Source organism: Lepisma saccharinum, chromosome 11, assembly GCF_977018435.1.
Source record: "Lepisma saccharinum chromosome 11, izLepSacc3.1, whole genome shotgun sequence".
Taxonomy (NCBI): domain Eukaryota; kingdom Metazoa; phylum Arthropoda; class Insecta; order Zygentoma; family Lepismatidae; genus Lepisma; species Lepisma saccharinum.
Window position 1 is genome coordinate 31,341,027 of NC_139239.1, and position 25,432 is coordinate 31,366,458.

General features: G+C 42.0%; 1 protein-coding gene across 5 annotated transcripts in view; it reads left to right on the top strand.

Annotated features, from left to right (window-relative positions):
• Nucleotides 1-25,432, top strand: part of LOC145994696 (band 4.1-like protein 4) — a 335,899-nt gene that overhangs the window by 196,050 nt on the left and 114,417 nt on the right. For all 5 annotated transcript variants that reach the window (XM_083130862.1, XM_083130865.1, XM_083130863.1 and 2 more), the window contains exon 6: nucleotides 5,513-5,610. In XM_083130862.1, coding sequence (XP_082986988.1) covers nucleotides 5,513-5,610 — 98 coding nt within the window. The remainder of the gene's footprint in view (nucleotides 1-5,512; nucleotides 5,611-25,432) is intronic.

The window sequence follows — 25,432 nt, forward strand, 5'->3', positions numbered from 1 at the left end:
GGGTCCCCTCGAGCCGGCTCTACCTGTGACCATTGACGAAAATTTCATGCGTGCTGAAAATCTTTATTAGTTACCAATCATCTGTACGGCTTAGACCGAGAAATTTGAAATTGTTAACCAATTGCGCAAGATGATTCATTGTTCTTTAGTATTACTCCAGTATGTCTAGTAAATTTGTAGCATAATGCGACATTTTCATGAGAAGATATAACCACTATAAATTGGTAGATTAATTCACTGTCCGATCACGAATGTAAATTACGCTATTCAGCCACTCTGTACAGCTGAGAGTATTGTTAGTATTTCCTGCCATCTGGCGTTGCTTTTAGTAAACTTCGTAAATTACACTAAATATACGATTCTGGGGATGAGCATCAGAAATCCCCACGAACTTCAAGAAATATTATTAATGAAGTTTTTTGAACAAGATGAAACAATGATCCACAAGCACACAAGACAAACTGCAACAATAAGCAAGAGACACAAAGCCTTCAAAAAAGTGTTCTCAGGTTACCATCCAGGTAAGTTGGCTTTAGTAACCAACATTTCTCTCATCATCAGATTTTTGCATATTGAAATCCAAATTTGATAAGTACACATTCCATACGATAATATACAAAGGCTGTCGCAGAGAAGGTGAGACAGGTTTTTTCCTGGCTTGGCAACACTGCCTATGGTTTTGGCACTAGTCGCATCGTGTAGGATGACTCATTATGTTTCCGTAGCAAGTTGTCACATGTTGCGAAACCACGTTAGTGAGTAGCTGTGTTGATTTACGTGGAACGTGTTTCGTTTACCCCTCCAGGTTTTTGTGTATAACATTGCTTTTCGCGATGAGTATTCAAGATGAACAGCGACATGCCATAAAATTTTTTTGGCGTTTAGGGAAAAGTGCTGCGGAAACCAATGCAATGTTTCAACAGGCATATGCCGATCAAGACACTGAGTAGAGCCACAGTGTTACCAAGGAGTCATTGAGACTCTGCGCCAGCACGTAGCAAAAAAGAGGCCGCATTTGAAGAACTCCTTCATATTGCATCACGATAATGCACGCCCGCATACCGCGCGGGCTTTTCAGGATTACGCGACGAGGAGAAAAATATAAATTTTTCCGCATCCAGCATACAGCCCGGACCATGTACCCTGCGATTTTTGGCTATTTCCACTTTTAAAGGCCGCTTTACGTGGTCGTCATTTCATGACGAACAAAGAAGTGATCACTGTAGCGCAAGTTTTCTTCAGTTCGCTACCTGACGACGAATTTTCAAATACATTCACAAAGTGGCAGGAGCGTATGGACGCTTGTTTAGCTGTCAGTGGTGCCTATTTTGAAAAAAGATGTACGTCTACTCGATATGGCTGATTCTGAATAAAAATTTTGTGGTTTGTAATTTATTTTGTTTCATTTTAATGATTCTTGGAGGGGTCCATGAACATGCTTGTCTTTTAACTGCTACGCAGTCACGACTTTTTGACCTATTACGCTCATTTTGGTCTCAATCGGCAGCTAATGATCCAAATTTTCACCCTAGTACATTTGCTAGCCAATGGATGTCGCTGTTTTCCTATACAGGAATTAGTCTCACCTTCTCTGCGACAGCCTTTGTATAAGGTACGCACACAAGTACAAAGATCCCTAAAATGAAAGTGTACTGTCCAGGAGCCAAACATACGGTCCATTTGACCTGTTTGTACTGTTTCGTCTTGTTGAGATGTTGACAGCGCTGAACCAAACGCTCTTCGGGGCATTTTTCGCAATATGGAACGACTTGTTTCACTTGGTTGGATCTGGCCTTCCGTTTCGGGATTTAAGTCCAGGTTTTTGTTGCATATTACAATAAAGTACCTACTCCTTTTTCGGTGGCTATATGCATGTCCAAAGTGTAATCCAGTCTCCATTAGCCTCTATGTAATATAATTATTGTCTTATACTACTGCTCCATAAATATTACGTACTAAACCCTTTATTTTTGTTCAAAACCAGAATTATTTCCTTTGCTACTTGCTTTCTCACTTTCCCATGAACTTTTTCTAACTTACTTGTCCCTCTTTCTTCTGAAGAAACAGACCTAGATAAAATAATTTGCCAGATATCCTGGAACCAAGTTGATGTTATGACTTTCGTACTGCCAAGAAACAATTGGGTTTTTAAGAAAATAAACAAAATCCCTAAGAAATGCCCCTTCTTTCGTGAAAACATAAAAATAGCAAGATAAAGTCAAAATAAACTGTTTAAAATGCACTAAAATGCCATGAATCCACCTAAAAATGCAATATCCTGCAAAATCGACATTTAAAAAAATGCCCCATCAAGATGCTTTGTTCGGATCCTTTGGTTATGAATCCCATAAACATCTAAGTGAGCAATGTATTGATTTGGCTTTCCCTGGTTATGAATCCCATAAACATCTAAGTGAGCAATGTATTGATTGGGCTTTCCCCCCAAAAATATGCAATTGCCTCAAAATCCTAGCCTTAGTCATTGATTTCCCTTGCCTGTAAACAGAAGCTTAAGCTCATTAAAAGGCCAACAAACGATGCAACTATAAAAAGGGTATTCAACCTTTAAAGAAGCCGCTCATCCTTTTCCTTTTATCATAAAAGGAAGTGCAACTGCTGAACCTGTTGAGCTACTTGCAAGAAGTTTGGTCGTAATATTTTTATTTGTCCGGTAGGACGATGTCAGGAAAGCTGCAATATTTATGTACCGGACATATATTGCCAAGTTCAAACACTTATTGAATTTGCATGCAGAATACGGGTTCTGCGATTAAGGAGCGCTGACATTGAAACTACTGCAAGGTTTTTTATACCGGCGTTATTCAATTTTCAGTGTTGGTTAGAGCCATTACACCCACAGGTAAATCTGCTGGATGATCGTCCAATTGTTGGCGTTGTATGCAAGTGTCACAAGCGCCGAATTGGTTCTTGTGCGATTCAACAGCTTCGGATCCTTGTAGATTCATTTGTCTTCTCCGTAGTGATGTATTGCCGCTTCTGCAGCTTTTTCGAGGAGGAATGGTATTGCACAAGATGTCCTTGTCGGATCAGCTCGCACCCGGCGCCACGTTCGGAATACTTATCGCCGGTGCAGGTGTCAATGCACCGTCCAGCGAGACACTGGTGTGCGTGGGTGTTAATCGATAGCACTGTTGCCAGCTTAGTGAGATTGGAGCCAGATTTGACCCTCTTGCTCGTCTTTACTTGGCTCTTAAAATTAGCTTTATGCTTGTTTGTTTCAGTTGTTTTTGAGTCCAATTCATGCACAGTAAGGCTAACCGGGACTGGACCTACAGTTTAAAGTGGGATCAGTACCATTTTGTGTCTCCACCGGGTATCGAACCCGGGCTCCTAAAATTAGGAAATGATCTCCATGGGGAACTTGAAGACTGCACGAGTGACATAGCTTTTAGTGTAAGTTCCTTGTTCTTCACCCCTCACTGGGGAGACCATAGTGCGGAGGCAAAAACTGGCGAAAAGTGTGGGGCAACTGCCTACAACGCCTCCCTGATCGCCGCCACTGCCATCTACTAATGATCTTATCTACAAAAATCTCACCTACACTAAAATTGAAAGAATTTCTTTGTTATAGCAACAAAGATATGCACCGTACAGTGACCGGCAATAAAAATTGACATCTAGTTCCTGAAATGCCCCGCTTCCCTGAAATGTTTTGCCTAATTCTACGGTGGTGGCAGAAGTTACCATTGAGAATTTGCTATTAAAAACCACTCATTGCCGTAGAATTATACAACACACATAACGCCTTAAAGGGAAGAAGGCATTTCAGGTGTTCCATTTTTATTGCCTGCAACCGTACATTACTTATGATAATGTTGATGGTTCCTGCTTTGGGGTTGATTAGAGTGGGTGTAGAAGATCTGTGGCTCAAACAATAATTGGGAGTTTAAGTATTGCAGTGAAAACAGATTATGCAAATTACAAATTGCAAAAGTATCAGATTTTAGGTTGTGATCTCCATGTATATTCTATGTAAATTTGGCTCTTTTCTACCAATCAGGTTTGGCAACATTGATCGATAGAAATTTTTGCAGTTCTTTCTCATGAAGACGGCGTCTTGTGCGGGGATGGAGGGTGAGGCGGTTAGCAAGATAGGGGATCAGTACACGTTACTCGACTCTGTAGGAGTTTTGGATTCCGTCCAGAAGATTTAGTTGTAGCGGTAACGGCTCGGAGATCTACCTGAGTTACATCCGTTTCTTTCAGTCCCGTCCCACGTTGTTTTACTGTTCTTGCCGAGACGACTTTATCCGCACTTTGTCTCTTTCCTCCAGAACGGAGAGCGAAGAGTGTCTGTCTCCTTGGAAGTTGGCTCAGAACTTCACGAACTTGCACGGAACTGTTTGCTTTTTTATGATCTGCTCGTCAAATTCGACAGGTGGACCAGAAGTCACGATGGAATATTGACATAATATTATTGTTATGAAAGAAAATGCGGTAATTGAACTCAACAAGATAGATTAAAGAGTGAAATAGGACAAGAATACCTATGAGGTTAATGTTAGTTCAGCTCTCAATGGTCGAACTTCTAGGTATGTTGATCACCATTCTCAGTGTACAGCTGAATTCTCCATGTACGTCGGTTTGCATCAGCATGCTGGCGCTTTGTAATCAAAGGGTCTCTGTTAATATCCTCGGTGAGACACATTGAACACTTGTTCGTATCCTACTTTAAACTGTAGGTCCAGTCTCAATTAGCCTATATGAGCAAGACGTGGACTTAATACAAACTTTTAATGGGAAAACTAGTTCCGCCAATGTAGGACCTTACTAGCTATAGTGTATTTAAATGGATCACCACCATTTATATGCAATATTTTAACACCTCTGAGGTTAAACGTTGGCCAAAATGTGGTGTGGGCCTCCTGGAACCACTCTATGTATTGCTTTAGCACCAATTGTTTTATAGTGTGCGACAACTCTGAGTGAAGGAATAACAATTCGTACGCCATATATATAAAATAAGTCACTCGAGGAGCGTACATTTAGCGTACGGTCCGAAGTTCACTAAAAACCACGCCAGATGGCAGGAAATACTTTCAATACTCTCACTCAGCTGTATAAAATGACCGAACATCAAATTTGCATTCGTACATCATACAGTAGATTAAATCTACCAATTTTGCATTCGTACATCATACAGTAGATTAAATCTACCAATTTGTATTTGTTACATTTTCTTATGCAAATGTTGCATTATGCTACCAAGTTACTAGGCACACTGGTGACGCACTCGTATCATACAAGTGTTCCCGTAACATCTTAAAAGTAAAAATTGTACATGATTATAGTTCAATATTAATATGCTTGTTTTCGCTAATTAGTATAAGGGAAAAGGACAATTTTGGAAACATTTCGAATACATTGACATGAATATGCAAGGAACTAAATCATCAATTTTAGTTTCGATTAATTAATTTCTTATTGCGTGTAATTATCCACCTAAAGATAGATTGTATTACAAACCATTTTATTTTGGTGTTGTTTGCAGGTACCAATTCTTCCTCCAAGTGAAGCAAGATATCCTGCAAGGCCGACTTCCTGTTCCCTTTGACTTGGCCGCTGAATTGGGATCGTATGTCGTCCAATGTGAGTACCATATCAACTTCTTTAGATTGGTTTATTTGCTTGTTAAACTTTGATGCAGATGTTTTTATAGTCAGTTAACTCTAGTTATGAGTAACTTTCAAGGTAGTCACCCACTTAAAAGTTACTGTACCTATCTATTTGCCCACGACTACAAATTCACTTCTTTACCACTTTCAAAATAAAAGATTTCGTTAATAAATATATTTTGCTCTACATTGTATGCAGAACACTGTCGATACTAGAACTGTCAACATACTGTCATTGCATAAATTTTCATGTCACATTAACTTAACTGAAAATGGTTACAAAGTCGTAGTAAACATTCTGATGAAGATTGCATGTTAAATCGAATGAATTTTCTTGGAAAAAGATAAACAGACTTAAAGGAAAGATAATGGTAGAGAAATAAGAGGAATAAGGAGACTGTGGCAGAATGGGAGAAAAAAACATGAAGAGAGAGAAAGACGGCAGGGAGAAAGAGAGAGAGAGAGAGAGAGAGAGAGAGAGAGAGAGAGAGAGAGAGAGAGAGAGCGAGCGAGCAAGTTCATGGGTAATTACAATTTATATAAGTTTACACTTATGCCTGCACACCCTAATTTATCACACTCTCTCTCTCTCTACCTCCTGGCCACTGACTGTTTTCCGGCACTCTCTCCTATATTCTCAACTAATATTTATTCTTTTGTTTTTCAAACAATGTTCTCTCTACGTCCAAGTCCACCAGCAACTTTGGTAAGAAGCTCACGAAATAGTGAATGTATTATGTAGTCTCCATTTTTGTATCGTTGGTTGTCTTGCAGCGTATTAACACAAAAACGTTTAAGGCGTATTTTAACTAAATCTTAAAGTTACTACTTTTTCTACACCTTTATAAAAGTATCTTGACTCTTTGTGTAGTCGTTGTTGAAAGTAAATCGTAAGTAAACGTATTTACTTATGTATGCTCTATTTACATTCTTCCGTTTCTTATATGTAAACATTTTTCATAATTCTTTAGATGAATGTTGTACACACATGCGATTGTTTCGTGTTTGGGGAATACTTTTTCTTCTGTTTTGTCACAATTGTGTAGAATTCCTGTGCCTAAGTACGTTTAGAGAGAGATATATAAAACTTGTTGATTCTTAGCAATCTTTTTGATTGAATGTAAGTGGTGTGATTAGCACTGCACACTAAGAGTGTGATTAGGGATGGTATCGGGAAGAGATATTTCATCGCTTGGAACACTCGGAAAAAGTTATTTTATCCTAAATGTCTATACAACCACGCAACATAGATTGACAATTCCCACTAATGAAGTGACTGCAATCGTTATAAAGAAAATACGAGTATAACTGTAAATAATCAGGCAGACATCCGCTTGGTAAATCACATGGTAAAAAGTAAATCTACCTAAAATTTTTGCTAGGTAAATTTTTCAATATCCTTCATGAAGTCTCGTTCTCGTCTCGATTACAAAGCCACCGCTCGAAGCAAGGCCGTCTCTGACTCGTCTCGAATTTAAGACGAGACTCGTCTCGTCCCTGTGTCGTTCCTAAAAGCGTCAAAACAGCCTCTCTCATGTTTCACACATTAGCCTTCATACATTATTTACTATACAACTGTTAAAAAGTCCTTGGAATAGCAGGAAATCGGATTACGGCGATGAAGCATTTTACGCACACAGTTTTAACCAATATTCCCACCAACCTTTGAACCCAATTGGTTTTGCATTAGTCCGATCATGCCGTATTTAACGACTTTCGTGCTCGTTCATAGAACCAATTAAGCCGCTGAACAACGTAATGAATCGCGTTGGAGCTGCAGTCAGAGCTCAAAGTGCGTCCTGCTCGAACATCCAGCAGATCTTTTTCTGGCAGACTGACCCGCTGCAACCAGAGATGTGAATTGACGTCAGAGACTCCGAGGCTCATAAGATAAGATCATTTACCTCGTACCATTTACATACAAAAATCCAATTAAGAGAATGCATTAGAAAACTACCAAGTTCTTGTCGATCCGTTCTTGCGGGAATGGGGGAGGTCAAGAGGAAGAACCGAATCCCTCTTAGCGGTAACGTGTCACAAGGGTCAAAACCTCAAATAATAGAAAGAACAAATGTATTATTTTCGTGATGGGAGAACGTAGCTTTCATTGCATCCAGATAGAAATCCACACACGCAACATTTCTTTGAATTTCCATTCTCTCTGTACAGTCCATCGAAATCAAAATGGGATACTTAGATCCTACTTATACTCTCTTACTAGCAGTGTTCTTCGTGCTGCCTAATTCTACGGCGGTTGTCGAACTTACCATTCGTATCGTACCCAAGGCGTTGGGTAGAAGTGACAAGTCTGCTATTATCCTTAACATAGCAGGAAGCACAGAAAGGAATGCTGAATAAGTAAATAGGCAAATGTTAGGTGATTGACTTGAGAGGTGGTTGTGGAACGAGAGGTGGAATTGAGAGAGAGCGGGGACAGTTGGCGAGTGATGTAGATGGAGTGAGGATCGCGAATTGAGAGACAAAGGAAGTGGGGCGATTATTGATCAGTGGTGCATGAGCAGAGTGAATTCTGACAGGGAGGTCAGATGTGTGACAATTACCATTATTGAAAGGACAATCTGTGGGAATAATCATCATCCAAACGGGAGGCAAGTAAGATCCTTTTCCTAATTACCATCGGTAATTCATATCGGTTCAGTCGTGGAGAGTATAAAATCCATTTATTGTACATGTAAATTCTTTTGCCATTCCTTCGAACGTAACCTCTTGCATATCTCACATTTAGGCCAAGCGAGTGAAAACCATCTGGAGGATATTAATAGCTACGCCACCCAATAGACGATTCTGGGTCTTTGGTTCGATCCCAACGCAGTATTAACATTGCTTGACGTATTGAACACTTCCTATTAACGTTAGTCACACCAGGAGGAGACCGCGAGGAATTCGCGAACCAGTAATTTGTTTTTCTCCTCTCGCAATCACTGCCCCCGTGTTTAACTTCCCTGCCTTACTTCGCTTCAAAAATGTCAACTTTAAGTATTACGTCTCTGCTTTCGCTTTGGACGGTTTTCCCCTTCATGACGATACAAATACTTAACACTGAATAACGCTGCCGACGATATGTTGAAGAACGCAACGCAGGGGTAGGATTACGGCAAGCAGCTGATTACATTACCCACCCTCCTTTTACTTGCATAGGGTTCAAATTTCAACGACATGGCCAGAAGGGTGTTTCTCTTCTTGGTAAAGCTGTAGTCAACACACACAACGATATGCAGTGAAGCGTGTATTTTAGGATTTCGATGTCCCATTTTTATTGCCTGTGGCTGTACTGTACATTCTAATTACATGCATTACGAGTTTATTGACCACTCATTCCTTATGCACACACCAGCTTCCCACATACATTAACTAGGATCAATACGTCATAAGCATTTTACAGCTTTATCACAGACGTTGTTCTTGCAATTTCGCCTTCGTAATTTGCATTATTGACAATAACAGGCCGTTTAATGTATGCATTCTGCAAGTTAATTATTATGCTGCAAATTAATTTGGCTTTCGTGCACGAGATCAAAATTGTAATTTAAGCTCTTTTTTCCTGTCCCACGACGTGTGACCTCTTGCGTTTGTTACCACTCCGAGCGTCTTATCTGCCGTGTTCGTCTGCTCCATTTGTCTTTGCGGGGAAGCTGTTTGGGCGGGAGAAACGTGGCCAGGCGGAGTCGTTATCTCCCTATGCAGAAAATGAACCTGTTGTATAAGCAGTATTGCCAGATCAAATTTATCTTCTTTGTTGCGGTACGTTCTGTTGTTACTAAAGTGTTGGTGTAGCTACTTCGAGAATTCTCCGAATTTTATATTGCTTCTAGTTATGAATTGGTGACATTTTCATGTATGTAAGATAGTTAATGGTTATGTATAGTTATTCGTCATCTAATCTCAATTCGTTCCACTCAAATTTTGTTGATGACTGTGGTAGGCACAGGCGTATTTGCTACTTGATTTCGGTGCACTCTGTTGATGATTTCTTAGGTGCTCAATAGTTTTTTTTCAGAGCCACTGTTGTCCAGTCGGTCCACCTTCGTGGCAGAGTGGATATCACAGCGCGCTATGACACCAAAGGTCCCGGTTCGAATCCAAGGGAAGATATGGATGCTTGTATTTGTCTCTCCTGAAGTCCTGAATGAAAATATAGAATAAATAAGTTATGATCTGGTGAGGAAAACTGCCACGCGGGAGACATGGGTTCGATTCCCGGGATGGATTATTTCAGCACGGAATTTCTCCAGCAGGGTCCCTGCATGAAGGGGCTCTGGGGCTAACTCAGCCTCTAATAAGTGGGTGCCCGAAGGTAACCTTGCGGTTGGCGACTGAAGCCTGGTGCTAATCACATCACCTCCACAAATGGCCGAGATTGTGAATGTGTGGGGCTATACTTCCACATTCCCTCATATTCCATCACGTCCATGTTGCAATGTGCAGAATAGTTTTAATGCGGTATATGTCCGCACTTTAAACCTTACGGGTTATGTTGGAATTGCCATTTGGTTATGCGGATCCCCTATAAAGAGCAGTACAATGTTATTAATTTCAATTGAGGACATTTCAGAGCCATCAAGCCCAATAACTCTTTCAATGCGCCACTGCTGGATAAGCATTTGGCTTACTTATTAGCAAGTGCGATAGTTAACTCAAATAATATTTACGAGGGATAGTCAAATGAAAACCTTAATTTGTTTTTTTGTTTTTTATCTAGTAGATTTCTGCATGTAAAGCTGCATACGTTTGCTGCAATTTAGCATAGACCCATTGCTGTCCACATTATATGATCCATATTTTTATGTGACGTCACAACTTTAAAATATATCACTAATATATTTATTTTGAGCAAAGAAAGCGTAATTTCCCTGTTATTATATGTAATATTGCACCTTGTTTATAATGTATATCTTTTGTTTAATGTGTATTGTATTTTATGCTCTATTATGAGTAGTTTAATGTATCTTCATGTTTGCGAGAGTGCACTATGTGAATTTGTATTTCTAAACATGTATAGATGTCAGTTTTGTTGATAGTATCCTTTTGTAGATAGTGAGTGAGTAATTCATCTGTACTTGAATCTGTGTTCTCGAAAATAGTATAAAAGCGAGGATATCGCACTTTCGCCACGGATCGTCGAAGATTTTAAACTTATAAAGAACTCCTCGGTGTTGTGCATACATCTTGGTATGGTAGTTCGGGGCGCAAGCTAGGCCTATGTGATCATAAAGCATGCCGATAGCCACGCATTGAGTTTATGCGTTTTAGTTGAGTCAATTCATCGACAAAGCGAAATCCTCGCCTTCGTCTCAAGTATATTCGCATTATAATTGACATAAATAAAGAATAAAAGCTTTTAGTTAATCTACTGCAGCAATGTGGTTTTATTTCTCTGTGCTGTGAATATTGTCTTTGCCTAACACTATCCCTGTACCTGAGAGGAGTCTGTGCACCGAGTCTCATCGTTCACCGCTGATTATTATTAAGTTATTATTAATAAATATAATAATACGTTTAATAAATGAATAATACAGGCTTGAACGTATCACACATATATTTTCAAGTCTTGAGTTACTACCTGTATGACTCAAGAATAAAAATATTTGTAATCTATGTGCAGTCACTTATGAGCAACCGCGAAGGTCTTTCCACCCATCTGCGTGCGGACTGAGGCCATTGTCGAAATTCCTCCACTATTTGTAAACTTGCTGGCGTTATAAGCATGAATTGAACGTACATTGAATTTTCATTTGCTGTAGAATGTCTATAAGTTTTCGGCTTCCAGAGGGCAAGAAACCACTGCTCTTTGCTGGTGCATGCGCATGCAAGAGGCGCCATCTTTAAAATGACAAAAATTAGTGTTGTGAAGCTCACTTGATCAGTGTTGCAGCCTTGAGGTCATGTAAATTTGACCTGTTTAGTCTGTCCTGTAATTTTTGTCGGAATTTTAAGATTTCCTTTGACTCTTCCTCGTAATAATCCATTAATTGTATCTTCTTACATATCTTACTTGTGTATCAGTAATGGATAACAATTCCACATTTATGCTAATATCCTGATTTGAAGACGCAAGATAATATATTGTCAGAAAATCCTATAGAAGGAAGAAATAGAATAAGGAACAACATTGTGCTCATACGTGAGTGAGTGTGTGTTGCAGGTATGTGAAGAACGAGGCGATCACACACATCCTGGGGATAATACATTCAAAGATGTCTTCATCGACCGGACAAGATAAATGGTTCCTTTTTGTCATCGTGTGTGATCGTCCTTGGAAGTGGACGTTTTCGTCCCTTCTCGTTTATCAACGTCGTCGTCTGTGGAATTTTAAGATGTATGTTGTCTTGCACACATGTTGAAAAGGCCACGTGTGCTGTGGACATCTCAAGAGATTACAAAGATTAGGTTTTCTTCGTGTTTTTTTATGTGTAACAGGTTAGCTCAAGTGAAAACGAAAATGCCAAGGTCTCTTTTTGATATTTTGTGTAATTTCATTTACATTTATTCCGTCAATTAATTTACAATTCCCTAGCTTCATCACGTCTATCCGAGTAAATGAATACTATACTGAAATTCATTAGAGAACAACAACAAATAAATCCTTCGCTTGAATTGAATGCAGGATGTGCAGGGGCGTGGGAAGGGGGAAAAAATGGAAAGAGTTATAACGGGGTTTGTCGTGTACAAAGTGTGTGTATGTACACACACACCGACAATATATATACGTATATACCTAGTCTTACCATAAATACTGTCCCAAAGTTGTAAGTAAATAGACACAAAATGGTGAGAGATATTTTAATATCAGAATAACATGAGGTGCATGGATGCATTATGAACCAAAATCACAAATAATTATTCGAAATGGCCACCTTTAGCACGGACACACTTCTGAAGTCTTCGTGGCCACTCATCAATGGAATTACGCAACACATCAAGTGGAAACTCCGCAGCTGCCTTCTGAAGAGACCGCTTTAAACTATCAATATTGGGATGTCTCTTCTTGCAAGCCATCTCCTGAAGGTTGGACCACAATTTGTAGTCCAAAGGGTTTAAGTCTGGACTGGCAGAGGGCCAATCTGACGTGGAAATGAAGTCAGGAACATTTGCCTCCAACCACTGCTGGGTGGTGCGTGCTTTGTGTGCTGGGGCTGAGTCCTGCTGGAAGCTCCAGTTCTCTCCATGGAAGATGGTGTCGGTAAGATTCTTGCATAGTTACTCAAGCACTGTCTGCTGGTACACTTTGGCTGAAGTTTTGACCCCCTTTTCACAAAAATGGAGATCCGTTGTGCCCTCGTAGCTCACACCCCACCACACCATGACTGATGCAGGATGGTGACCCCTCTGGATCCTGGGGGCCTTGTCAGCAGCTTCCCGAGAAGATGTGGCATACACCCTGTCATTTTATGCATTGAAAGTCTCCTCAACACTGAACATTTTTTCATCAGTGAAAAGGATTCGACGGTGCTCATTTGCCGCGTAACGCTGAAGTAACCGCTTTGATTTCCGGAGCCTCTGGAGCTTCAGTTCACTTGTCAAGAGATGTCCTTTGCGTCGTTTGTAGGCATGGAGTCCCAGGTCACTGCGTAACGTACGAGACATCGACATTTTTGAAATCTTTAGCTCACGAGCCATCACTGACTGTTTCCGTACAGGATTTCGTCGCACTCGTGCCGCCACTGCTTTCACAAGTTCTGGTGTTCGTACTGTGCGTGGTCTTCCTTGCCGTGGGCGATCTTTAACAGTACCAGTCTCAACAAAGCGCTGGATAGTGCGGTACACAAATTTCTTGGAGATTTTCAGCTTCTGGAGGGTTTTGAAAATCTCCCCTGGTGATTTGCCTACCTTGTGCAACGCTACCACGGCCACACGATTTTCGTACTCACCCCATTCCATCTTCAACACTTACAACAGACACCTTTCCACTTGACCAGCTCAACAAGCAATGACTCACGCTTCACGCTACCGCTCTTGGAGTCTCTCGCTTGTACGAGTGGAAGTACAGCCACCCTCAAACGTTGGGACAGTATTTATGGTAAGACTAGGTACATAATGTTTGTGTATGAGGGTGTAAAGAAATGGGCGTGGGGCGTCTGACTACCATGTGGGAGACCGGGGTTGGGTTTTCGGAGTGCATGATCTCAAGTGGTATTTTTCCTCAATATTCTGAATAGAGCGACTTTGGGGTTCACCCAGCCACTAGTAGATGGGTACCTGGGAATAATCTTTGGGGTCTAAAGGCGACCGGAGCGTGGTGCTGGTCACACAACCTCCCCACATATCCCCCCCGACATTGTGAACGTGTGAGCCTTTATTTCTATACTCCCTACATGCCTTCATGGTACATGCTGCAATGTGTATTGGTAACTTTACCTTTTTAATATAAAGAAATGGAAAATAAAGCTACTTTTCACGTCTTAGTATTAGAATCATTAAATCCAGTGGTATCTCTAGATTTGGTATATCGTCCTGTTATATCTGTAAGATTTCCTTTCAGGGGCGGGAGGCAAACTAGGCACATTTTCACCTATAATAGTGTTGTCTCCTCAAAAACGTTGCTTCAGTTTGAAGTTGAGATGTTTCTACAACGTCCTTGCCATAACACACATACTGTGACTGAAATGAAGTTATATGTGTGCATATACAATAATTGTTAGCTGGCATTCATTTTCCAAGGGGAGTGTGCTCCCCCCTTCTGGACGTCCATGCACACACACACGCCCGCGCAACACTCACGTACATGCGTTACAAAGGTTTGAAATTTGAGCTTCACCATGTGTACCAAACTTCTGAATATACCACCTCCCCTCTGAAATTCTACCGCACTACAGATTTGCTGGTGCATGTCAAACGGAGAATATTGGATTTAGCAGACTGAATCAAGTTTCAAGCGTTATTGTTAGCAACGCACAAGCCAACTGAACTCAGCGAAACAATTCCCTTTATTACATCTGTAGAAAGTACTATGGACTTGCCTCTTTAGCGTATTCGGCAAATAAAGATGGAAGCTAGCAAAAGCAATTTCACACTCGGCGACCAGTATTTATGTTTTGAAGATAACCGCAATAATCCGAATGCCATCCATAGTTGGATCTGGAGCTAATTTAAATTTCACAGAAGCGCATTAGTCTGCGATAAATCTGACCTAATGTGGCGCAAGTTGGACCTTTTCATCTCTATCTGTGTTGCGGTTCCAATCGATATCGTTATTATTGGGCCGCGGTCGGTGTTTCACGACGTCCGAATCCCTGCGGGAGCATTGTTAGCTGTTCGATTTTCACTTAAGCCCTGAAATGGGCTTTTGCCGTTAACATTACCATTGAATTTTCATTGAACACAATTTACATACCAAGTGATAAATCCCTTCTGTCTGCTGTTTACGCAACACACCCACACACACACCATGTGGATTCGTTGTTTGAAGATTTAAAACTCTCAAAATAGTTGTCTGATTCTAACCGCGTATGCAGGATATTCAGTGGTCCAGGACGTAATACTTCAAGTCTGTTACAGAATCTGCAGCTCCGGCGGACTTCCTTAAGACGTTCGGACATTTGGAGGTCTGTTAGAGTAGGAGAGCGATCGCAGATATTGTGAGAGGTAACCACGAGCGCACACGAGCGCAAACATTCTGGAGTAGGCAGAGGCGATCGCAGGCATTCTGGAGTAGGCAGAGGCGATGGCAGGCATTCTGGAGTAGGCAGAGGCGATCGCAGGCATTCTGGAGTAGGCAGAGGCGATCGCAGGCATTCTGGAGTAGGCAGAGGCGATCGCAGTCAGTCTGGAGTAGGCAGAGGCGATCGCAGTCAGTCTGGAGTAGGCAGAGGCGATCGCAGTCAGTCTGGAGTAGGCAGAGGCGATCGCAGTCAGTTTGGAGTAGGCATGGGGATCGCTGAAATTCGGAGAGGTAGCAGACATTCTGAAATAGCCAGGAGTATTTAGAAATATTGAGGTAGGCAAGGGGGATCGCAATCATTCTCAAGTAGCCTTCTGAGGGTTCCCAGCAGGAATTAGGGATATTTTTAGATAGTTCACAATGTATGTACGTTATTATATTCTTATTAGTTTTCCTCTTTTTCATAATATATACTTTAAACATAACTTTTGATTATAATGACAATTCTTAGAACTAATAGACCTGTCGTCTATTATTAGCTATAAACCTTCGGCTTTAAGAATGCTAGAGAGTTAGTTAATAGATCTATTATCATATCTGTTATTCTTAATCCTTTTCATTTAGGAAATGCAGGAGGGTGGAGAACGGAAACATTTTGTGAACTGGAGTTTTCAGGTGAAGAGGATTGATATATTATTCTGAATTATTCCTGTGTTATCGCTAACGAAACGTAATAATAACTAAGAGGATCTAGATTGATTGACCGAGACCACTTCAGGATCAGTCTGCAATAACCATGGTTAGGCTTCAAACGGTTCGAGTATCATCCTGGAGCAACCGAATCTCGCCGTCTTTCGTGTTTTACATCAAAAAAATAGTTGCCGACTTTTTTTTGTTTTCCTCCTCAACATCCCCAGCACACGAGCCTACACAGCAGGACGTAGAATGGATGCTGCAGGAGGGGAGAGGCAAAGCAATCGTCTGTAATTGGAGATCGGAATGTTTTCGCCGCACGAGAGTGGACACGGGGGGAATGCGAGAGCAACACGCACGACGTTCGGCTGGAATGCCGAGGAGGCATGAGGCGATCGCTCGGTGGACGGCGGGAGATGGTGGTGGGGGATTTGGGTGGAGGAAGACCACACCCATCTCAGCTTTCTCATGGGAACGGGTCATCCTTTTCGTTTTTGAGTCAACAAACACGCAGGTACACACAGAGAGAAAACACATTACAGGTATCGACTGCCAGCGTTGCCAGTGGCGTAATTTTGCTAATAAATTACGTATTCTCAATGTTCTCCGCTTACCGCGTCTCTATGAAATTGTACACCAGATCTCGTCCTTCTATTACCTCAACACAGAAAAACTGACTTCTCTGAATTGACCAAATGTCTTCCTTGAGCTGTTTAGTACCCACAAGCAAAAAAAAAAATGTTCTAAACTTCGTTAATCTGATCAAATTATTTGATAGTTCCAAACAAATTGGTTAGATTTGGTCAGGATTATTGAAAATGGCGCTGATGAAGTTTCATTTTTTTTTGTCAAACTTTTGTTTAATCACCAACAGGGCGTTGTGTTAACTTCTTGCAATTAAAGGATCCCAAGTTTGATCCATTTTGTGGGTGAAATGCAGATAAGATAATAATTTTACAGAACATTACAAAAATGTTATATCTATTTAGGGAACTCGTACATAAACTTAAGGTGCAAAGATAAAATTTTCTGTGATGTTTCAAGTGCATTGATTGATTGAATTAATTGTTGTTTTAAGTCCACTTTATGCACAGAAAGGTTAATCGGGACTGGACCTAAAGTTTAAAGTGGGATCCGAACCACTGTGCCATAGGGTAGCGAACCCGGGTCCTCTTGAGTAAGGTACCGACGTTACCACTGCGGCATCACGGAGGCTCGATGATTCCACTGAATTTACCCCTTCTTGTTAGTAATTTGTTAACAATCTATAAGGAATAAATCAGGGGATAATGCCACTGTGCTAATTCAGTACCCATATTGCGTTTAGGTAGTAAACGCAGCTCCAATCTGTTTTCTTAATCGGTGTTGAGAAGGGCACGTTCCGTATGATGTTATAGGTGCCATATAGGGCGAGTGGTGATATGCCAAGGATTGAAATTTCAATCAATCCTTAAGGAACTTGAACATCCAACTCTCTCCAACTAAGAGAACGGAAGTGGCTAATGTAAATTTTATGTACGCCTTAAATTGTTCACTTTGCAGCTTGGATCGAACCCCACGAGGCGTATGACTCCTTGGATCACCTAAGATCACCGTTCAGGCAGGTCGTTCACATCCATTCCTCGCACGCACGCACATGCGTAAAGCAACGATCGATCATAAATTCTGTGTACTCTTCCGCCGGTGGCACAGGTTGGCATGCTGGCGCGGTTGTTCACCATCCTCCATGGCGCTTGGAGACATCCCGGGCGTTGGATGTTCCGGCCTGCCTACCTACCTACCTTCCAGGGTTGTTTGTTCCATGGAACTTTTGGATGATCGGGTACACATGTTTTGTTTTTCTGCCCGAGGGAGCTGGGGAACGCACGACAGCCGTGAGGTTGTTGGGCAGTAAAAGAGTGGGGAACATGCGCCCCGAGGACACGCATGGAATTTCCACTCTGTCGTGCAAGTAATTGACGACAAGCCTCTCCTTTTTTTATATTAAAAGTTGTCTATACTTTTGTCATTTACATTGCCGGTTTAGACGAATCGCGACGGTAAGGATGGGTGGTGATTGGATTAAATTGATGGACACTCGCAAAGAAATGCCAATGCCCAGGCAAGCACTGACACCCAGAACGTTTGAAGTCGAGACTTTTAATGCGCTCGTCTCCCGACGCGACAGTTCATTCATTCAAGGTGGGCCTCCTTGGCAAAGCGATACAACGGCAGGGTTCCAGGGTAAGGATCCCGGCTTGTTCATGGGCGTTCTTTGTGATTGTCCCTTCATCAGTTTCTTCATGAGTTTCATCATATCATCACTCTTCATATTCGCGATTAGCCGAAAACTGATGCGAAGTAAAGTAAACCAAATCAATCGTACAAGAGTTGTGGTGAATCATGTACAGTGATGACAGAAAGAATGGCATTGTTTTTGTCCGCAATCCTTAATGATTTAGATGAACACGTCATTTAAAGATTTTATGATAACCATGTAGTAATGGTGATTAAAGTTTTGAAGTTTGAAATATGAAAGAAAAATGTTATTACGATATTTTCCCCTCATGTGCTGTTGTGTTTTGGTGGGAAATCATTCACAACTCTGTGATAAAGCTGAATTTGAATGATGATGGCGATTGGTAGTGTCGAACAACCTCCAATTTTTAAGATAGCATCTTTCTAAGATACCCTTTCGATGTATCTCTGCTTCGGAAAAAGTTTGCGTCTGGACACATTGCTATAGTAAGCATTCCCAAAAGGTAAATATCAATTAAAAATGAACACCGTTCTTCAAAAAGTGTAGTTTACATGAAATTCAAATTGATACACTCGACCCTTAAGGCCCTGTTGCAACTAATAATGCTAGAAATGGCAACTTTATGTTCCATCCACCCCACTCCCTTTCAGTTTGTTTCTCTTTCTTGTTTTTACCATTAAACACGTATTGGCTCTCGAAATTTCAGCAGATTGCTCCCTCCAGTACTCTGTCCCATGGGCGGCTGCTTTGGTCGACAGACGTTAGGCAGTCCCTGACTTTGTCTAGTTCTCATTAAAATGATGTCATATTTTTTGGTGGAAAAAGCAACAAGGTGCCTGGCCACCTGGGCACTAACTGTGTGGCAGAAAACAAGAATGCTAATAGATCGGTGTTGCTTCGTTGTTGACCGTTTAATTTCATTCAGAAAAAGACCTGCTGCTTTGAATATTTGTGTCCTTTCCCACGATCCTCGCAGGGGGATCCTTAGGACTTAATGAAAGGATTGGAACGGGCGGCACAAAAACTGCATTTCGAAAAGAATGCCGACTCGTCATGAGGAATTTTTCCGTGATGCCCGAATTAAAAATTCCAAAATTAGGTGGTTGAGATGTAATAATTTCTCTGGCTCGTGTGTGCGTGTGCATGTGAGCGAGCAGGTCGGCAAGAAGAGTGGAAATAAAACGAAAAGGACTCCATCTTCATCCAGAACAAGTGCATAATCTTGAGAGCATCTAGATTCAGTGGTGCAATCTGCACTAATAACTTACTAAGGGTTACGGAGGAAAAGAGGGTTTGAAATTTTGATTTATTTTGCATGCACTTAGTTTATCAATGTCTCAGTAACATTTCTACGATGTTACGTTACACTATAAACATGACTGCAATTAGTGTCGTCGCAAAAAAAACAAAAACCTCCTCTCTCATTGATTGTGTGGATGTTGATTAGTAAATAATTACTTAATTTCATTAATTAACGTAGCTAATTTGTAGTCACGGACACTTCTGGGTTGTAATGATCCCATTGAAATTCAATAGGGTTGCTACAGGCCAGTGTCCTTGACTGTATCCCCGGCAAACTCTCGAATAAACTGAACAGTAATGTGTTATTTCTTCTCGCTTACCCTTCACTGTGGCCTTCTGACAATGCTGCACGATTTGTCAACGCAGGAACATGGGAACAATGCAATCAGCCGATTGCATCGCTCACTCTCCCGCCTGCTCGCTTACGGTTGAAAATTCGACTACAGCGATACAGGGGCATTCTTATGTTGGTCAAGCTGTACCACGACTAGATGAGGTGGTTTCTAGGATAATGGAAGGACAGGGGCAAGGAAGTGGAAGAGAGTGTCCTGGTCTCTGTTGAAGGTTCAGTAGCAGCATTCACTTGGAGGGAGGCCACGGAAGAACCTCTCCAGGTTTGACTGATATTAGGAAGGGGACCTCATCTTTCGACATACTTAAAATCGATCATTGGAGCAATCATTCAACTTCAGGATTGCTGGAACGATGGTGCAATGTATGGGAGTGGGGGCGGAGTTTGAATGATTCAGGTTTCACGTATGGCGGGAAATAGACATTGACTTCTCTCGGGATTGAAATCTTGTGAAGATACTCTGGTATGGGTTGGAAACTCTTGCGGGGAAGCGAGTGGCAACTATGGAGCTATGCCGATGATTACTCCTTAGGCCTTCAAGGTCGATTCAGCATCCTGTTTCATAGTTATTCCTTCTACAGACCTACCCGGTAGTTATTTCGCTGACCCGTACGTAGTAAGTGGGACAGGGGGGAACTTGACCATCGCAGTCCATGTCTTGGCATGCTTCTGGTAAACGCCGTCGCCTTGTAATCAATGGTCCCCCGGGATCGTTTTAAACTGTAGGTTCGTCTTGATTAGCTCATTTCTGTATAAAGTGGACTTGAGACAAACTTATTATTTTATGTTATGTTGCTTTCTGCACAAGGTACTAATCAGCAAAAAACTGAGAGAAGTAAAATTTAAGTTCCCTTTATGCTTATGTTGGGCAATCGGGACTTGACCAACAGTTTAAAGTGGAATCCCAACCATTATGTGCCTCCACTGAGAATCGAACCCGAGACCCCTTGACTACATATCGGGGAGGCTGAAGACTAAGATGCAGAAGGAATGAGCTGGTAAAATTCTCCCCTGCACATTGCACCGTGCCGTGAGGACGTATAGTGTGCGGAGCGGGACTGATCTTGACGATAATGGGGGAGATGTGATCCGCACCACGCTCTGGCGATCCTCCCGGGTGGGTTAATGGTAACGCTCAGGTCATGTAACCAAGAGGTTATCGTTCGACTACACAGTGGTTGGATTGAGATTTAACTTTAAACTGTAGGTCCAACTCCATTAACCTAACAGCCCTCGAGTTTCTCCCGCTTCCTTTATGAGCTGAGGTAACCCCAGAGCCCTGTACTTCTGAGATTATTAACCTTAGGAGCAAACCTGATCTCATGTGTGGTAATACTAAGATGGGTGTGAAGGAAACTGGGAAGCGGGTCAGCACCAGTGGCGGCGGGGAGGGAAGAGGGGCTGGGTGACATAACTCCCTACTTTGACGCAGCATTTGGAAAGGGTGGGAAAATATAGGACTGACCAACATTGGCGTCACCAGACTTTTTGCGGGGGCAGGGGGGAAGACCACTGGATGACTGTCAAAAGATTTAAATGGGCCATATTCCAAATAAAAGAACTATTCTGATAGTCGCATTGTTATTGTGTCATCCAAGTAAGGAATTATTGTTCAATACTAGGAAGTTTAAATTTTGGTTTCAAAATTACACAAATTCAAATTTGGTATGGGAAATGTGCAAATAGTATTTATCCGTACGCCACTGAGCGTCAGACTGGGTTAATCTTTACCCAGGATAGATGGAAGGCTTATGTTGCTGCAGTAATTCTTGTTTCGGAATGCCAGGGAGAGACATATATGAAAGAGAGAGACTTAGTGAGTGAGTGAGTTTGTCCTTGGAGATTACTGGGTGAAGAGCGAGTCCACAGTTGTTCTTGCTCAGTTGTTATTTATCCGACAGAGCACCCCCATCGAGCTACAGTCGCAATTCTGACGTAGCCTGCCCCCAGTCGACAGCTCGACACACTGTTCCGTTGCACGACCTTGGACAATAACTGCAAGTCACGCGGAGCAATGGCACGCTAATTTACATTCGCGGGTCGCCAAGGTGCGACCTTGATACAATTTGTCACCCAGGGCGCGATGTCTCGGATGAAGACGTCACTTAAGTGTCCGGAGAGTGAGTAAATGGATCGCGCCCATCCAATAAAAGCCATCCTACCACGTGGGAAAACCGTATGGAAATCAGTCCCTGATGGAGAGGCTGATCTCACTGTCGAGCAATGCGATCTCCTCCTGCACGCTGTGAAGCAAGTGTGCGGAGCCGATCAATTTGTCCATGCTCAGACGTTGGATCTCCGAAGTCTTCTGCGGAATTCTAATGGGGGCGCCCCGCGTGGAAAGGAGGCATCACGTGGTGACTAATGGCCGCGAAAGATGGCGCCAGCAGGCAAATGGCGAGGGAAGTTGTAGAATAAACGGGGCAATAAATGTTTGTGTGTGTAAACTCGATTGGTGGAAGGTGGTGAGTTTACCACCACGACAAGACAGTGGTGTCGATAGAGAATTTCTTTCGGCTGGGCTCGTATTATATTCAAGTAGGATCTGCTTTGTTAGTTTACACCTCTCTCTTTTTCGCTAACCTCTTTACTTCTCTATTTCTTTATATTCTCTTTCATTGTCTCTTTATTTCCCTCTCTAGCGAGGCTATGGCGTCTGTACCCAAAGCCACTATAATCCCCTGAGAGGCTCGGCTTGTGTCGTCCCTATATGCAGTGTTGTATTTAAGAAATTTCCAGTGGGGGGGGGGATTCTACGGACTGTCTAGGGACAGCATGAGATAATGACTTTATGCCATATAACATTTTCCCCCATGGATACAATTTATCAAGCAGAGTGGGGACACAAGTACCCAGACGGGAGAAATCCCCCATCCCCCCTACAAATACCACCCTGCCTATATGTTTGTCCCTTCAACCATTTCATCACCATTCATCCTCATCTTCGCGATTAGGAAAAGTGACAGAAAAGCGAAGTAAAAGAAATCAATTTTATTTCCCCCGGCCTCTCCGATGGCGTTGTGGTAACGTCGTCGCCTTGTAATGAAGGGGTCCCGGGTTCGATACCCGGTGGAGGCACATAGTGGTTCGGATCCCACTTTAAACTGTAGGTCACGTCCCTATTAGCTTTACTGTGCATAAAGTGGACTTAAAAACACCAATTCTTATTTCCCCTCTCTTTCTCCCCCCTCTGCGTGTGTGTGTGTGTGTGTGTGTGATTCTAAGTAACTTTACTGTAAATAAGTTTTAAAATTTACCTTGAAGGCATTTAGATGACCATGACCATATAAGGGGAGAGAGACGTGGCTAAATATTTTGCATTAATTTTCGACAATGAGAATGAACACAAGCCCAAAACACGATAATGTTGACTCTGGATTCAGACGCCAGAGCCTTGTTAGTCAGCAACAGTGCGAGTATAGGGTGTACTTTGTGGAATGGAGGTCTTCTGAGAAGAGAAACTCCTAATACAACAGGAATGTAGTGACTGCGATAAAGCCATGTCACTCAACATAGTTACTATATTGAAGTGAGTTGTACAGCCACGGACGCTTCTACGTTGTAGTGATTCCATTTAAAGTTAATGAGTTTGTTACAACCCGGAAGTGTTGTCTCTGACTGAACATCTACCACCAATATATTTATGGAAAAATAACGCCTGGTTTTGTTTATATTGACTTAGTTTCTGCAGTGGATGGAGAATAGTTTCATAACCACGTCTCCAGGAAGACTTATTCCAGGGACGGCGTATAGAGCGACCACAAGAAAAATAAACCTTGGACGAAAAGTCCCCGCGCAGATTTCCCTTCTTCCGTTCAGCTCGGGCCATAAGAAAGCATGGTCCAGGTCCACTCTCCCCTCCACACGGGAGCACGGTGCACAGGAGTCGCGGGTCTGCGCAGGTTTCTTTGCTTGTGGTTCCACTATAGCAACCTGTGCGGAATCACAGCGCTGAACGGTTATTTTGAGAAAATCCTGTTCCCCTACTGGCAGCTTTGGGGAGGGAGATTTTCAATGTTGTCGCTTCTTGCCCAAGCAGTAGGCCTAATTATTTGTTTGACTGCGTGTTCCTTCGTAGGGAAACGCGTCAACAGAGGGTCACTGTCATAAAGGCTGTTCCCGCGCCGGATATAAGAGTTGCGCAGGAATAACTTTAGTTAAAAATAGATTGAATCCTTGAAATCGTGTTCCACTTTTCGTTTGAAATCCGTAATACTTGTGGTCGTTTCCTTTGCCTTTGCACTGCACTGGCTTCCTTTCCTGAACCAGTCTCTCCTACCGCGGCGTTAGCTTGTCGAACGTTGACCTGGTGCTAATCAACTCGATGCAGAAGAGTGTCCCGATTTGGCCATCACAGTGCAACCGGAAGGCCTTCAGGGCCTCCCATAATCCATTGCTTCCCCCTCCACCTTCTTCCTCCCTGACCGGGTACTCTGCAAACAAGACAATTTTCTTAGAGACTGGTATGAGGTTTTGATGCGCATTGAAAAAGGGCTTGTAAGAAGCATCGCCGAAAGGATAGCAACGCCATCTCTTGACCGAATCTTCTGCTCGATTTAGCTTGTTTCAGTGTTTCCAACCGTGTTTGTAATAAACCTACTGATATAGATTTTCATCGTTGTAGAATTCGCAATTTAAAGTAAGAAATTGAGTTAGAATACCCTAACAAAACTAATGAAAATTAACGCGCAACTCAAAATTTACCTTGTGCGTATTTTTCTAAGGAAACCTGAAATGTAGTTTTGATCTTGCTACCGACGTCCTTTGGTTTCAATGCCATCCAGAGCATGTACGGGTTTGTACATTGTCCCTTCATCAATTCCATTTAACCATCTCTCATCCACATCATCGTGATTATCCAAATGTGGCAGAAAAGCGATTCTAAATAACGAAAATACAAATACAAATGTCAAGAAATGCATGATTAGTATAATCAGGTGATTATCCCGTATTTTCCAAGGCTAAACGTGGCCATACATTGGGTTTCCTGAAAAAAGATATTAGGCGGTGTTGAGGAAATGGACTGAATATACTGTGTGTCCCAAGATAGTGTTTATACTTTTTGAAAGCTAATAACAGGAACACTAATAACAGCAAATATGAACTTTCTTCAATGTCACATACCTTAAAGTTATAGATGTTCATTGGCAGCAAAACATCGCCTGCTACGCTGTAGCACAGATCTACAATCAACATACAGCAGATATGGTTCCAAGGGAAGGGAAGCACAGGTAATATCAATCGCATGTCTTATCCAGTGTCCGTTCCCTTGTGGCACTGGCGTACATGGCGTTCTTCGTAGTTCCCCACAGGTAGAAATCGAACGGTGTTAAATCGGGAGAGCTGAGTGGATATTCGACAACGTTTCTCGAAAGAAAAATTGCTCACCTCTGCCACTGTGGGTACGCTAATGTCTACCGCCTGGTGGGCTGTGATGAAACTAAAAACAACAGAATGCCTACCCGCGCTCACACATACTTAACGTAAATTGCAGCTTCAAATACAAAAAGCCCAGTCAAGTTGTCTCTAATAGTTTCTCTATCGTTAAATTTCAAAGAGTGTAAACACTATTTTGGGACACTCTGTAGTCA